The following is a 14,586-nucleotide window of genomic DNA, read 5'->3' on the forward strand; positions in this document are numbered from 1 at the left end:
ATTGCATATTTTGTGTTTTTTTCCATAAAAAAACATGGTTTTCCTTGACAAAAATGGCATAAAACTTAAATCTTTAAAAGCGTTATATTGACAGATAGACCTCATGTTGATCTAGAGATTTAAACCTTGAATAATAATAATACTAAATAATGACACATTTGTAATATTTTTTTTGACCTTTTTAAGACTCCAATTATAATATAATCTCAAATATTCCACTTTAAAATTTTATTGGGGGAAAATATTGCATATTTTGTGTTTTTTTCCATAAAAAAACACGGTTTTCCTTGACAAAAATGGCATACAACTTAAATCTTTAAAAGCGTTATATTGACAGATAGACCTCATGTTGATCTAGAGATTTAAACCTTGAATAATAATAATACTAAATAATGACACATTTCTAATATTTTTTTTTACCTTTTTAAGACTCCAATTATTATATAATCTCAAATATTCCACTTTAACATTTTATTGGGGGAAAATATTGCATATTTTGTGTTTTTTTCCATAAAAAAACATGGTTTTCCTTGACAAAAATGGCATACAACTTAAATCTTTAAAAGCGTTATATTGACAGATAGACCTCATGTTGATCTAGAGATTTAAACCTTGAATAATAATAATAATACTAAATAATGACACATTTGTAATATTTTTTTTGACATTTTTAAGACTCCAATTATAATATAATCTCAAATATTCCACTTTAAAATTTTATTGGGGGAAAATATTGCATATTTTGTGTTTTTTTCCATAAAAAAACATGGTTTTCCTTGACAAAAATGGCATACAACTTAAATCTTTAAAAGTGTTATATTGACAGATAGACCTCATGTTGATCTAGAGATTTAAACCTTGAATAATAATACTAAATAATGACACATTTGTAATATTTTTTTTGACCTTTTTAAGACTCCAATTATAATATAATCTCAAATATTCCACTTTAAAATTTTATTGGGGGAAAATATTGCATATTTTGTGTTTTTTTCCATAAAAAAAACACGGTTTTCCTCGACAAAAATGGCATACAACTTAAATCTTTAAAAGCGTTATATTGACAGATAGACCTCATGTTGATCTAGAGATTTAAACCTTGAATAATAATAATACTAAATAATGACACATTTGTAATATTTTTTTTGACCTTTTTAAGACTCCAATTATAATATAATCTCAAATATTCCACTTGAAAATTTTATTGGGGGAAAATATTGCATATTTTGTGTTTTTTTCCATAGAAAAACACGGTTTTCCTTGACAAAAATGGCATACAACTTAAATCTTTAAAAGCGTTATATTGACAGATAGACCTCATGTTGATCTAGAGATTTAAACCTTGAATAATAATACTACTAAATAATGACACATTTGTAATATTTTTTTTGACCAAAACCTTTTGGGGTCCACAGGATCAAGTCTGAGTGGAGGCCTAAATGTATCTTTTTTATACATATATTGTATTGGTTTTTAAAATAAAAAATATCAAAATGGCCCCCGCTTGTTTTGATTTTTCAGTGTGCGGCCCTCAGTGGAAAACGTTTGGACACCCCTGGTTTAAAACCAATAAAATGCACTTTTGTGCATGATGTCACACAAGATATTTCAATAAGTGTCAAATAAAAATGAGCTGAAAATCAAATAGTGTATGTCCTTCACTATGTGGTAGGTTCCTGCGGACGTTATCTCCTTCTGTTGTTGACTATTTGTTTCATACGGTGTTGATGTAATGGTTGCTTGGGCATTTTGTGGGTGTGGCACCAAACGGAGATGTTGACATGCGGAGTTTCAAGCACTCTTCATTCTCTAGCGGGTGACTTTTCAAATCATGCTACAAATTAGCAGTGCTGCTACTTTTGTAGCAACGCTTTTGCCGCATACTTGACATACCGTATTTCCTCGAATTGGCGCCGGGAATATGGTATTCGCGTGCCTCTAATTACAGCCGGGTCAAACTCGTTTCGCAAAATAATTAGCGCATGCTTGGCACTTCCGCCGGGTCAAATATGAGTCATTAAATGACTCCCGCCTCCTGGTGGTAGAGGGCGCTAGTGATCCTTCTTGCGACTGCTGGTACTGCAGAAGACGGTGCTGCAGAAGAAGACAACAGCAGCAAGAGTGCGCAGCCATTGTTTTTACCATGGAGGATTACATATCTAAAACAAAACAGTTTTCTAAACTGGACTTTCAATCGAAGCAGGAGGTAACACTTAAAAGGAAGATCTCCATCGAGACAGAGAGACTTTTAAAACTGAAGGAAGACTTCTATATCGATGCTTTTCTTCATAAGGAGCTGGCATGGACTCATTTATAACTAAAGGTAAGACAATAATAACATTTTTTTTTATTAAATGTGCTTTTCATGATAAGGTAAGCGCCGGAGTGAGAAGAGGTTTTAAAATAATTAGCGCATGCATTGCCATCCCGCAGGCTTCTGGTAAACGCCGGAGTGACAGGAGGTTTTAAATTAATTAGCGCCCCTGCGGCTATTCAAGGAAATACGGTATTACGGTTGTCTGTTCAACATCTTCCCGCTTGAAGCCAAACCACCGCCAGACGATGGGCCCCCTGCTGTTTTTCTTGGGAATTAATTATTCCTTCATTTGTTACCAGATTGGCACCTTCTTCCTCTAGTATTACCACTCGCACCGCAGCTAACGTTACCCATGCCGCTACCTCTCTGCTCCGCGAGAGCGTATGACGTTGCACGCGCGACATTATGTGACGTATGTAAGAAGGTGCGCTTGTTTCATGTCTCTGTGAGAAGGAGAGACAAAGAAAGAGTGAGAAGAGCCTGTAGTGTAATGCCCGCAGTGTGAGAACGTATACTCCAATATCACCATATAGTCATTTTCTATATCGCACAGAGACAAAACCCGCAATATATCCAGTACATTCCATATATCGCCCAGCCCTACTTTGTAGTTTTTAAGGCTGCATGCCCCCCCCCCCCCCCCCAACCCCGGCCAGACTTGGGACACGCCTGTTCTAGAAGACGACGGCGTGCTCAGATACATCATTATGTAGCAGACATGATGTCCCCCTCACTGAGACGTGCAGAGGGTGATGAACCTCGCCTCCAGCAGCCACGAAGCCACTAAATAAATAATATTTCATAATCCTGCCCAAATCCTCTCATCACCATGACAACAGGCAGCAAGGACAAGGGGAGTCATGATTCATGGACACCTTCCTTTTTTTTTTTTTATGTATCTCATATTCATTCACTTTTTTTATGATTTGATTTGTCCGTTTGTGTGTTCCGGCGTATGACTCGATTGTTTATTATCGCACTTGTTTGTTTTGGAGAGGAATTCAATGCCGCGATTGAGGTGATGACCTCATGCGATGAAAGGACCTGTTGCTGGGGAACACTGTAGTTAACTGCAATTAAGTGTGTGTGTTCTTGTATTTCTACCCTTCTTGAGACGTCAACAAGGAAAAGTAGCTTCCATATGAGGAGGTGTGGACAAGTGATGACATAAATCATGGTCCCAATACGGAAAATCTAACAGAGAATGTCTCATTTAGGCCCTGGAAATTAGAGATGTCCGAAAATATCGGTCTGCCGATATTATCGGCCGATAAATGCGTTAAAATGTAATATCGGAAATTATCGGTATCGGTTTTTTTTATTATCAGTATCGTTTTTTTTTTTGTTGTTTTTTTTACTTTTTTTTTTATTAAATCCACATAAAAAACACAAGATACAATTAGTGCACCAACCCAAAAAACCTCCCTCCCCCCATTTACACTCATTCACACAAAAGGGTTGTTTCTTTCTGTTATTAATATTCTGCTTCCTACATTATGTATCAATATATATCAATACAGTCTGCAAGGGATACAGTCCGTAAGCACACATGATTGTGTGTGCTGCTGGTCCACTAATAATACTAACCTTTAACAGTTAATTTGACACATTTTCATTAATTACTAGTTTCTATGTAACTGTTTTTATATTGTTTTACTTTCTTTTTTATTCAAGAAAATGTTTTTAATTTATTTATCTTATTTTATTTGATTCATTTTTTTAAAAAAGTACCTTATCTTCACCATACCTGGTTGTCCAAATTAGGCATAATAATGTGTTAATTCCACGACTGTATGTATCGGTTGATATCGGTATCGGTTGATATCGGTATCGGTAATTAAAGAGTTGGACAATATCGGCATATCGGATATCGGCAAAAAGCCATTATCGGACATCCCTACTGGAAATATGTATCAATAAAGTACTGTAACTTTTCCTACTAAATGTATTATTTCTTTCTATTTTGGGAGAAAAAAAATATATGTACGCCATGTAATCGCAAATTATGTTCACTTAAATTTTGTCCGATTATGCAAAAATATATTGTAGCAGTATCACTGCTACACACTTCACAGGAGCCAGGCGTGCCAAGTCGAACAAAGTTTTAATGTACATAGATTATATCACAGGTCCGTATCCTCCTCCTCCCCTCCTGCTCCCGGCCGCTTACTGTTAAAAACAGATGATTAGATTAACACGTACAAATCTAATCACCTGCCAGCTGTGTCTCGCCGTCAGCACATGTTGACGGCGAGACACAGATGGTGCTCGTCCTCAGCACCATAGACAGAGGCGGTGACCTTTGCTCGTGCAGGCGCACTAGCCACACCTCCCTCCACGTATATGATCAAACATTCAAACCATTTTTTCAATAGAAATAAATACTACCAATAATGATTTCAAAGCAAGTTATCCATCAAATTGTGCAATGTAAAAGTAGCAATAGATTTCATGGTCAAATTGTGAAATGTACTGTGGTTTTTACAGCATTTTTCGCTTAATATAAAAAAACAGTACTTTTTTTACTGTAATAAACTGTGGTGCCGTTTTGGCTTTTACAGTAATAGATTCCACCACCATCTATCAAAATGAGGGTGGTCCCAAAAAGGAGGGATTTTCCAAATTGACTGTGTCGCTTTTAAAAGTGCTCCCCCTCTGGCCAACATATACAATAACAAGTGTGTGTAAGAAATTGAAATGCGCCCCTTTTGGCCAAAATTTATTAAAACAAATAAAATAAATATGTACAGTATATAGAGCACAGGTGTGGACCGCCTCTTCATTTTATTTGGCCCTCGAAAGCCTGGAAATAATATGTATCAATAAAGTACTGTAAATGTTCTGACTAAATGTACTTTGTTTTTATTTTGGGAGGGAAAAAAAATGTACTCCATGTAATCGCAAATGATGTTCACTTAAATGTTGTCTAAAAAATATATGATCAAACATTCAAACCATTTTTTCAATAGAAATTAATACTAATAATGATGATTTCAAAGCAAGTTATCGTGCAATGTAAAAGTAGCAATAGATTTCATGGTCAAATTGTGAAATTTACTGTGGTTTTTACAGCATTTTTCCTCTAAATATATAAAGCAGTACTTTTTTTTTACTGTAATAAACTGTGGTGCCGTTTTGGCATTTACAGTAATACACCCAAAAATCTACAGTTGTTTATTTGCAATAAAAAATTAATTTAAAAAACTGTAAAATGTTACTGTAAAATCAGTTTTTTTTTTACTTACAGTAAAAAACAAATTTAAAATTTACAGTAAAATTCTGGCAACTGAGCTGTCTTTTTTTTTTTTTTAACAATAAAAACAGCAATACTGTTTTTCCATTTACTGTAAAATACACTACATTTTGAGGTGAAATTATTGCAATTTACCATTATTTTTCTATTTGAAAAAAATCTACTAATAAAATGCATAAGAAAATAGTGTAATAATAGTATTCACTGTTAGAAGCGGCCCTCTGGGGCCAAACAGAACTGCCATGTGGCCCTCAGTGGAAACCACTGTTGTAGAGACATACTGTAATAACTTCAAGTAAATAAAGATTAAAAACCAATTACGAACAAAAAAATGAACTAAAAGCTTACCTTTTTTGTATTTGCATAGTATGTATATATCATTAATGTTGTAAATACACATCTTTATATATCTAAAACGGGTGGTCCTAAAGAGGGAGGCATTATTCTCAGGTCTCAAGAAGGTAACAAATACAAGAATGTGTGTAAGTCGGAGCAGGGAAACTCTTCCTGCTACTTCCCCCTGCTTCACCTCATGAATAATTCATGCATGGCTCCCTCCTCACAGGTATCCGGCCTCAGATAATGAACGGGCCCATGCACCCGCGCCCCCTAGTGGCGCTGCTGGATGGGCGCGACTGCACCGTGGAGATGCCCATCCTCAAGGACTTGGCCACCGTGGCTTTCTGCGACGCTCAGTCCACACAGGAAATACACGAGAAGGTAAGAGGTTTTTTTTTTTATCAACAGAGCTTGACTTATTTTTACACTTGCATAAGAACTTTTAATGAAGGCTTTTTTATCACCAGTTTGACCCTGGAGTCAAAGCACAAGAGGAGCTTTAAAGTCCTTGGATTAAGCGTCCAGCTCCCCTCTGGCTACAATGAATTTTTTTTTTTTTTTAAAGTCATATGGAAATTCCTGGCGATGCTAATCCACTGTGGTGAAGTTAATTCTGTTAGCGGGTTGTGACTTTAAGCCTGTTACTTCTTGCCTATGCTTCAAGGCTGAAGCTGTTTGATACACTCTTACTTATGCTGTAATGGCCACTGAAAAATAGCTCATGTTTGCCCGGTTACTTGTTGCTAGGCAGGATTCGTGAGGCAGACTTAATTACAACGCAGTAAGAAGGATTGGGAGTTTATTCCTTCACTTTGATATCACAGTGCTCTGTATTTATTATAAAACAGCATGTAACAAATACATATGTTGTGTAGGGATGTAAGGATAAACAGCATTAATGATAACCGCAGTAAAACTTCTGAAAAACCGCGATTCATCAAAACTCGCAGACCGACTAGCGCTCTATATACATATTTATTTTATTTTTTAAATTAATTTTGGCCAAAACGCTAACATGAAAACAAGATACATGAACATTTTTCCCCATTAAAAGACATTCCCCAATTTAAACGGACATATAAACTAGGGTTGTACGGTGTACCGGTACTAGTATAGTACCACGAAACTAATGAATCATAGTCGGTACTTTACCGTCTCTAATGGTTTTACAGAGGAGCATGTTCGGCAGCGCGCACACACAGAGTACTTACAAGCAGACACAGTGTGTAGACAGAAAAGGGAGAATTTATGCATTTTGGTGTGAAAAGTAAAGATAAAGGTGAAGTTATAACACTGAAACACCCTCGGGAAGAGGTGCTTTAAGACAGTGGTCCCCAACCTTTTTGTAGCTGCGGACCGGTCAACGCTTGAAAATTTGTCCCACGGACCGGTGGGGGTGGGGGGTGTATTTAAAAAAAAAAAAAAAAAATTTTTTTTTTTTTTTTTTTTTTTTTTTTACATAAATAAATACAATCATGTGTGCTTACGGACTGTATCCCTGCAGGCTGTATTGATTTATATTGATATAGAATGTATATATTGTGTTTTTTATTTTGATTTCATTAAAAAAAAAAAAACTTTTTTTTTTTTTTTTTTTTTTAAATTCTTGTGCGGCCCGGTACCAATCGGTCCGTGGACCGGTGGTTTTGGACCACTGCTTTAAGACAAGGCTAGCTAGATAGTGGCTAACGTCCATCCGCAGTGTTTTATCTACTTCTAAATCACTAATCCTGGCCTCCACGGCGACAAATTAAGTACGTTTCTTACAAGTAGCATTATCACTGGAGGACGAGGAATAGCTAAACATGCTTCACTACACACCGTAGCTCTCCGGCGTCACAATGTAAACAAACGCCATGGGTGGATCTACGCCTGACATCCACTGTAATGATACCAAGTACAGGAGCGTATCTAGTCGATACTACTATGATTACATCGATGTTTTTTATCGTAAAAAAATCATATTATATTTATAAAGTCAGTAAATACGTCCCTGGACACATGAGGACTTTGAATATGACCAATGTATGATCCTGTAACTACTTGGTATCGGATCCATACCCAAATGTGTGGTATCATCCAAAACTAATGTCAAGTATCAAAGAAGAGAAGAATAAGTGATTATTACATTTGAACAGAAGTGTAGATAAGACATGTTGAAACAGAAAATAAGCAGATATTAACAGTAAATGAACAAGTAAGTTAATAATCATATTTTTTTACAGTTTGTCCCTCATAATGTGTACAAAATAATAGGTGTATAAATGACACAATATGTTACTGCATACGTCAGCAGACTAATTAGGAGTCTTTGTTTGTTTACTTACTACTAAAAGACAAGTTGTCTATTTTATTTAAGGACTAAATGACAATAATAAACATATGTTTCATGTACACTAAGATTTTTTGTTCAAATAAAGACAATAATGACATTTATTGTGGTCACCTTTATTTAGAAAAGTATCGAAATACATTTTTTTACCGGTACCAAAATATTTATATATTTAATGTTTCGTTCTGCCAAGAAGGTATATTGTTTGTCAGTTTATTATACCTTTTTTCCGGGCTATAGAGTGCACAGGTATTTAAGCCGCACCCACCATTTTTAGAGGGAAAAAACAAGTTTTTACATATATTAGCTGCAGCAGTAGTAGACATACCGCTACAAAATATTTTGTAAATGTTTTTTTATATACCTTAATTGTTTCCCACCCGTGCCTGAAAGATGGCAGTAAAACGGGAAAAAAATCAAACAAAACAGAAGTCATCGTCATCAGCTGTGGAAGCTAGCTCTCCAATCCGCTAAACAGACTCAATAACTCCACAGTGACGTCTGGGTGAACTTACGAAACTGAAACAATACAAAAAGAATGCCATTATAAGTGTCAGGATCAAACACTGATGACATCTATTAAACAAGACAAGAAGCAAGGAATCAAACAGAGGCAGAATTCGAATTGTGCTCAATTGAGGAGAAACGTGTCAACCTGTAACCTCTGACAGTGTCACCCACGCTCTGGCGAAAGATTGTACGCCACCTCTTTTTTTTTGGACTTTCCCTGTTTACATAACATCTGTTTCTAAAGGAATGGGGAGTATGTAAACAGCCATTGTTTTCGGTCACATTAACACAAAAGAAAAAGATGCCTCGGGCCTGGGCAGGTCTTCAATGACAATAGATAACCCCCTCCCGTCTCCTCCCATCGTACACAATGGAATTTTCCAAGCCTATGCTTGGTGCAACAAAGGCAGCCTCTTGTCTGTCCATTGGGAACTCAGAGAACGGAAAGTTTTTTGATCATTTACATACAATTTTTCCGACAATAAGTTAATAGTACCAACACAGACACTCGTAAACGTGTTAGCATATTTTCTAGCTTGATGGCATTACGATAGCACGTACAAATATGCACAAAAACACTCCTGCAGACATCACACATGGGACAGCTTAGTAAGTAGGAATTGTTTTAGTTATATTGTAAAACTTAGACATGATGAATGAAGGATCCTTTTGAGCAGAAACGCTATGGACAAGTAGTAGACGTAACGGGATACAGGATAGGATAGGACTTTATGGTCATTGTAACAAGTACAATGAAACTGTTTACAGCACAAACCCGTTCAAGATGAGACAAACAAACAGTGTACAGGGTTACAGTACAGGAACGCTGATGGGTCGCCACAAGGCGCCCCGTAAAAGGTGGGAAAAAGGTAAAACGCTGGGGAAGAAGATGAGTAAAAAAATACAATCCAGACTGGGCTCCTAAGGGGGCCTAGTCTGAAGTGTGGGAAAAAACCTCCATGCCATGCACACAACATCAAGACAACTCGCAACAGGGGGTGGGGGGAGTTGGGGCCCTGGAGGTCGACTGCTGCTATGAAGCACTGCCAGCCGTCCATCACCCCGAAGTGGAATCAAGCGGTGGTGGAGGCGTGGGGTGGGGGAGGGGGTGTGTTTGTGTATATGCCCATTGTCTTGGGTGTGTTGATGTAGTGTCCATAGGCCTGGGGCCGTTCTGCATGCAAGCAAAAGTCAAAAGCGTCCAACATTGAGGAGTCCTCGGGGGATGTTTTCAGAACAGCCTGCTCCTGTTGTTGGAGCGTCGAGGCCATTCGAGGGAGTCAAATCGTAGATTAGGATTTTTGTTTTTCCGCGAGCCGACATTACAATGGCTTGTCTGTTCTATTCGTCCATATACTTCCGGGTTCAAGGTAGGAAACAGGAAGTACATTTAACGCTGCAGCGCACCTTTTCAGTGTCTTTGTCTTGTGTTTTATGAAAACTATTTGTTGAATACAAAACGTCACGGCAGTCAGCGAAGAAAAAGCCATGAATTATCCGCACCGTTTTATAAGACGCAGGGTGTGAAGCGTTGGAAAAAAAGTAGCGGCTTATAGTCCGTAAAATAGTTGTTTTTTTAAATAAAACTTGGTTAAAAGATTTCACTGATTGTGTGTCCCTCAGGTGCTGAACGAGGCGGTGGGAGCCATGATGTATCACACCATCACGCTGACCAGGGAGGACCTGGAGAAGTTCAAGGCGCTACGCATCATCATCCGCATCGGCAGCGGCTACGACAACATCGACATCAAGGCGGCCGGCGAGCTCGGTGAGACGCAGGATCGTTTTATTACGTCTAAATACTGCAATATAAGGAAGTGTGCTTAACATAGCAAAGTATTGTTGTGTAGTATATAATAACACACTACACTGTGGTGCATATTATTCAATACAATAGTGAAGTATTTAAACATGATGTTGTGTAGTATATAATAACACACTACACTGTGGTGCGTATTATTCAATACAATAGTAAAGTATTTAAACAATGTTGTGTAGTATATAATAACACACTACACTGTGGTGCGTATTATTCAATACAATAGTGAAGTATTTAAACATGATGTTGTGTAGTATATAATAACACACTACACTGTGGTACATATTCAATACATTAATAAAGTATTTAAACATGATGTGTAGTATATAATAACACACTACACTGTGGTGCGTATTCATTACAATAGTAAATTATTTAAACATGATGTTGTGTAGTATATAATAACACACTACACTGTGGTGCGTATTCGATACGATAGTAAATTATTTAAACATAATGTTGTGTAGTATATAATAACACACTACACTGTGGTGCGTATTCAATACAATAGTAAAGTATTTAAACATGATGTTGTGTAGTATATAATAACACACTACACTGTGGTTCATATTCAATACATTAGTAAAGTATTTAAACATGATGTTGTGTAGTATATAATAACACTACACTGTGGTACATATTCAATACAATAGTAAAGTATTTAAACATGTGTAGTATATAATAACACACTACACTGTGGTGCGTATTAGTCAATACTATAGTAAAGTATTTAAACATGATGTTGTGTAGTATATAATAACACACTACACTGGTGCATATTCAATACAATAGTAAAGTATTTAAACATGATGTGTAGTATATTATAACACACTACACTGTGGTGCGTATTCAATACAATAGTAAAGTATTTAAACATGATGTTGTGTAGTATATAATAACACACTACACTGTGGTGCATATTCAATACAATAGTAAAGTATTTAAACATGATGTTGTGTAGTATATAATAACACACTACACTGTGGTGCGTATTCAATACAATAGTAAATTATTTAAACATGATGTTGTGTAGTATATAATAACACACTACACTGTGGTGCGTATTCGATACGATAGTAAATTATTTAAACATAATGTTGTGTAGTATATAATAACACACTACACTGTGGTGCGTATTCAATACAATAGTAAAGTATTTAAACATGATGTTGTGTAGTATATAATAACACACTACACTGTGGTGCATATTCAATACATTAGTAAAGTATTTAAACATGATGTTGTGTAGTATATAATAACACTACACTGTGGTACATATTCAATACAATAGTAAAGTATTTAAACATGTGTAGTATATAATAACACACTACACTGTGGTGCGTATTAGTCAATACTATAGTAAAGTATTTAAACATGATGTTGTGTAGTATATAATAACACACTACACTGGTGCATATTCAATACAATAATAAAGTATTTAAACATGATGTGTAGTATATTATAACACACTACACTGTGGTGCGTATTCAATACAATAGTAAAGTATTTAAACATGATGTTGTGTAGTATATAATAACACACTACACTGTGGTGCATATTCAATACAATAGTAAAGTATTTAAACATGATGTTGTGTAATATATAATAACACACTACACTGTGGTGCGTATTCAATACAATAGTAAATTATTTAAACATGATGTTGTGTAGTAAATAATAACACACTACACTGTGGTGCGTATTAGTCAAAACAATGGTAAAGTATTTAAACATGATGTTGTGTAGTATACAGTGTTGGGTTAGTTACTGAAAACCAGTAACTAGTTACAGTTACTAGTTACTTTATTTCAAAAGTAACTCAGTTACTTACACCAAAAAGTAATGCGTTACTGTGAAAAGTAACTATTTAGTTACTTATATATATATATATATATATATATATATATATATATATGTATGTATGTATGTATGTATGTATGTATGTATGTATGTATGTATGTATGTATGTATGTATGTATGTATGTATGTATGTATGTATGTATGTATGTATGTATGTATGTATGTATATATATATATATATACTTTTTTTCTTCTTTTTTTTTTAAGGCCCCATTAATGCCCTTTTAGCCTTCATTTCAGTACTGTTATTGCACTGAAGAATAATACAATATGTTGATCAACTTGACCTGCATTTGCATCACTGAACTCTGCTAGGCAATGTGGGCTACATACAACACACAAAGACAAAGATATGTTTCAAAGGGCCGATTTGTTTCAGGCCAGAAGAAATTGACAAAACTATTTTAAATAACATACATAAGTAACAAACAGCATAATAACAACATAGCTGTAAACCAAGAAAGGCACACACTACATACACAAAGCCTAACCAGGCGTTTTTTTCTCTCAAGGAATTGTGAAATAAAATCATGTCTGAAGCCCAGAACACTTTACACATTTCCCCAGTTTTTAGTTTAGAGATAAGGAAAGATTGGCCTGGCCCACTAGCATCCCTCTTTATGTTTGTGAACTTTATAGTCTATACATTTAGAGTGATGTGATAATGAAACACTCTAGAAGTCTAGAATGAAAGAGTATATAAGAGAATTGACAGAGTGTGTACCTTCAGTGCGCAGTGCCTCGTTAAAATCCAGCTGCTGTTGCTTAGCAGGTGAAGTGTGTCTCTCTTTACTAGCTTCGTCGAAGCATGTCGCTTTTGTAACTGTTTCAGCAGATTTGAATTGCTAGGATAGGATCTTTGATCCAAGAAACAACTTACAGTACATTCAACTAAAATGTTCTTTTCTTTGTGGTCGACAAAAGAAAAGTATTGAGAATATCTCCATGTTAAGAAACTCGGCTTCGGGCTTCGCCATGATGTCTGGTTAGTAAACACAGACACGCCCACTCCCACACACACACGCACACACACACACACACACACACACAGACAGCGCGCCTTTTTTTTTGTCCCCCCTTCCGCAGCGCTGTAATAAAACACACTCAGATCCTCTCAGTTTCTAGCCGATACGACATAAAAAATAACGTAAAATAACGCAGTAACGCATCATGTATTAACGGTAACTGAGTTACTGAATATAAAAAATAACGCGTTAGATTACTATTTACCGCCGAAAGTAACGGCGTTACAGTAGTCCCAACACTGGTAGTATATAGTAACACACTCCACTGTAATAATGTATATTATTGAATAGAAGTGACATCTTCCTCCCCAGGCATCGCGGTGTGCAACATTCCCTCAGCAGCAGTGGAGGAGACAGCAGACTCCACACTGTGTCACATCCTCAACTTGTACAGGAGGAACACTTGGCTCTACCAGGCTCTGAGGGAAGGAACCAGGGTCCAGAGTGTAGAACAGATACGTGAGGTGGCCTCTGGTGCTGCCAGGATCAGAGGAGAGACCCTCGGACTCATCGGATTTGGTGAGTTACTACTACTACCTCTACTACTACTACCACTACTACTACTGCTGCTGCTACTACTACTACTGTAACTATGACTACCACTACTTCTGCTGCTACTACTTCAACTACTACTACTACCACTACTACTACTGCTGCTACTACTACTACTGCTGCTACTACTACTACTACTTCTACTACTACTACCACTACTACTACTGCTGCTACTACTACTACTACTACTACTACTACTTCTACTACTTGTACTTGTACTTGTACTTCTACTACTACTACTACTACTACTACTGCTACTACTGCTACCTCTACTACTACTACCACTACTACTACTGCTGCTGCTACTACTGCTGCTACTAATACTACTACTACTGTAACTATGACTACCACTACTTCTGCTACTACTTCTACTACTACAACTACTTCTACTACTACTACTACTACTGCTACTACTACTACTACTACTACTACTACTACTACCACTACTGCTACTACCACTACTACTACTGCTACTACTACTGCTACTACTACTACTGCTACTACCACTACTGCTACTACCACTACTGCTACTACTACTACTTCTACTACTACTACTTGTACTTGTACTTCTACTACTTG

The 14,586-nt window shown here is 36.4% G+C and overlaps 1 protein-coding gene across 2 annotated transcripts in view; it reads left to right on the top strand.

Annotated features, from left to right (window-relative positions):
* The window catches only part of ctbp2a (C-terminal binding protein 2a), a 158,258-nt gene that overhangs the window by 129,601 nt on the left and 14,071 nt on the right, over window positions 1-14,586 (top strand). For both annotated transcript variants that reach the window (XM_062059266.1, XM_062059265.1), the window contains 3 exons: window positions 6,136-6,290; window positions 10,375-10,519; window positions 13,768-13,974. In XM_062059266.1, the coding sequence (XP_061915250.1) occupies window positions 6,136-6,290; window positions 10,375-10,519; window positions 13,768-13,974 (507 nt within the window). The remainder of the gene's footprint in view (window positions 1-6,135; window positions 6,291-10,374; window positions 10,520-13,767; window positions 13,975-14,586) is intronic.

Source organism: Entelurus aequoreus, linkage group LG09, assembly GCF_033978785.1.
Source record: "Entelurus aequoreus isolate RoL-2023_Sb linkage group LG09, RoL_Eaeq_v1.1, whole genome shotgun sequence".
NCBI classification, from domain to species: domain Eukaryota; kingdom Metazoa; phylum Chordata; class Actinopteri; order Syngnathiformes; family Syngnathidae; genus Entelurus; species Entelurus aequoreus.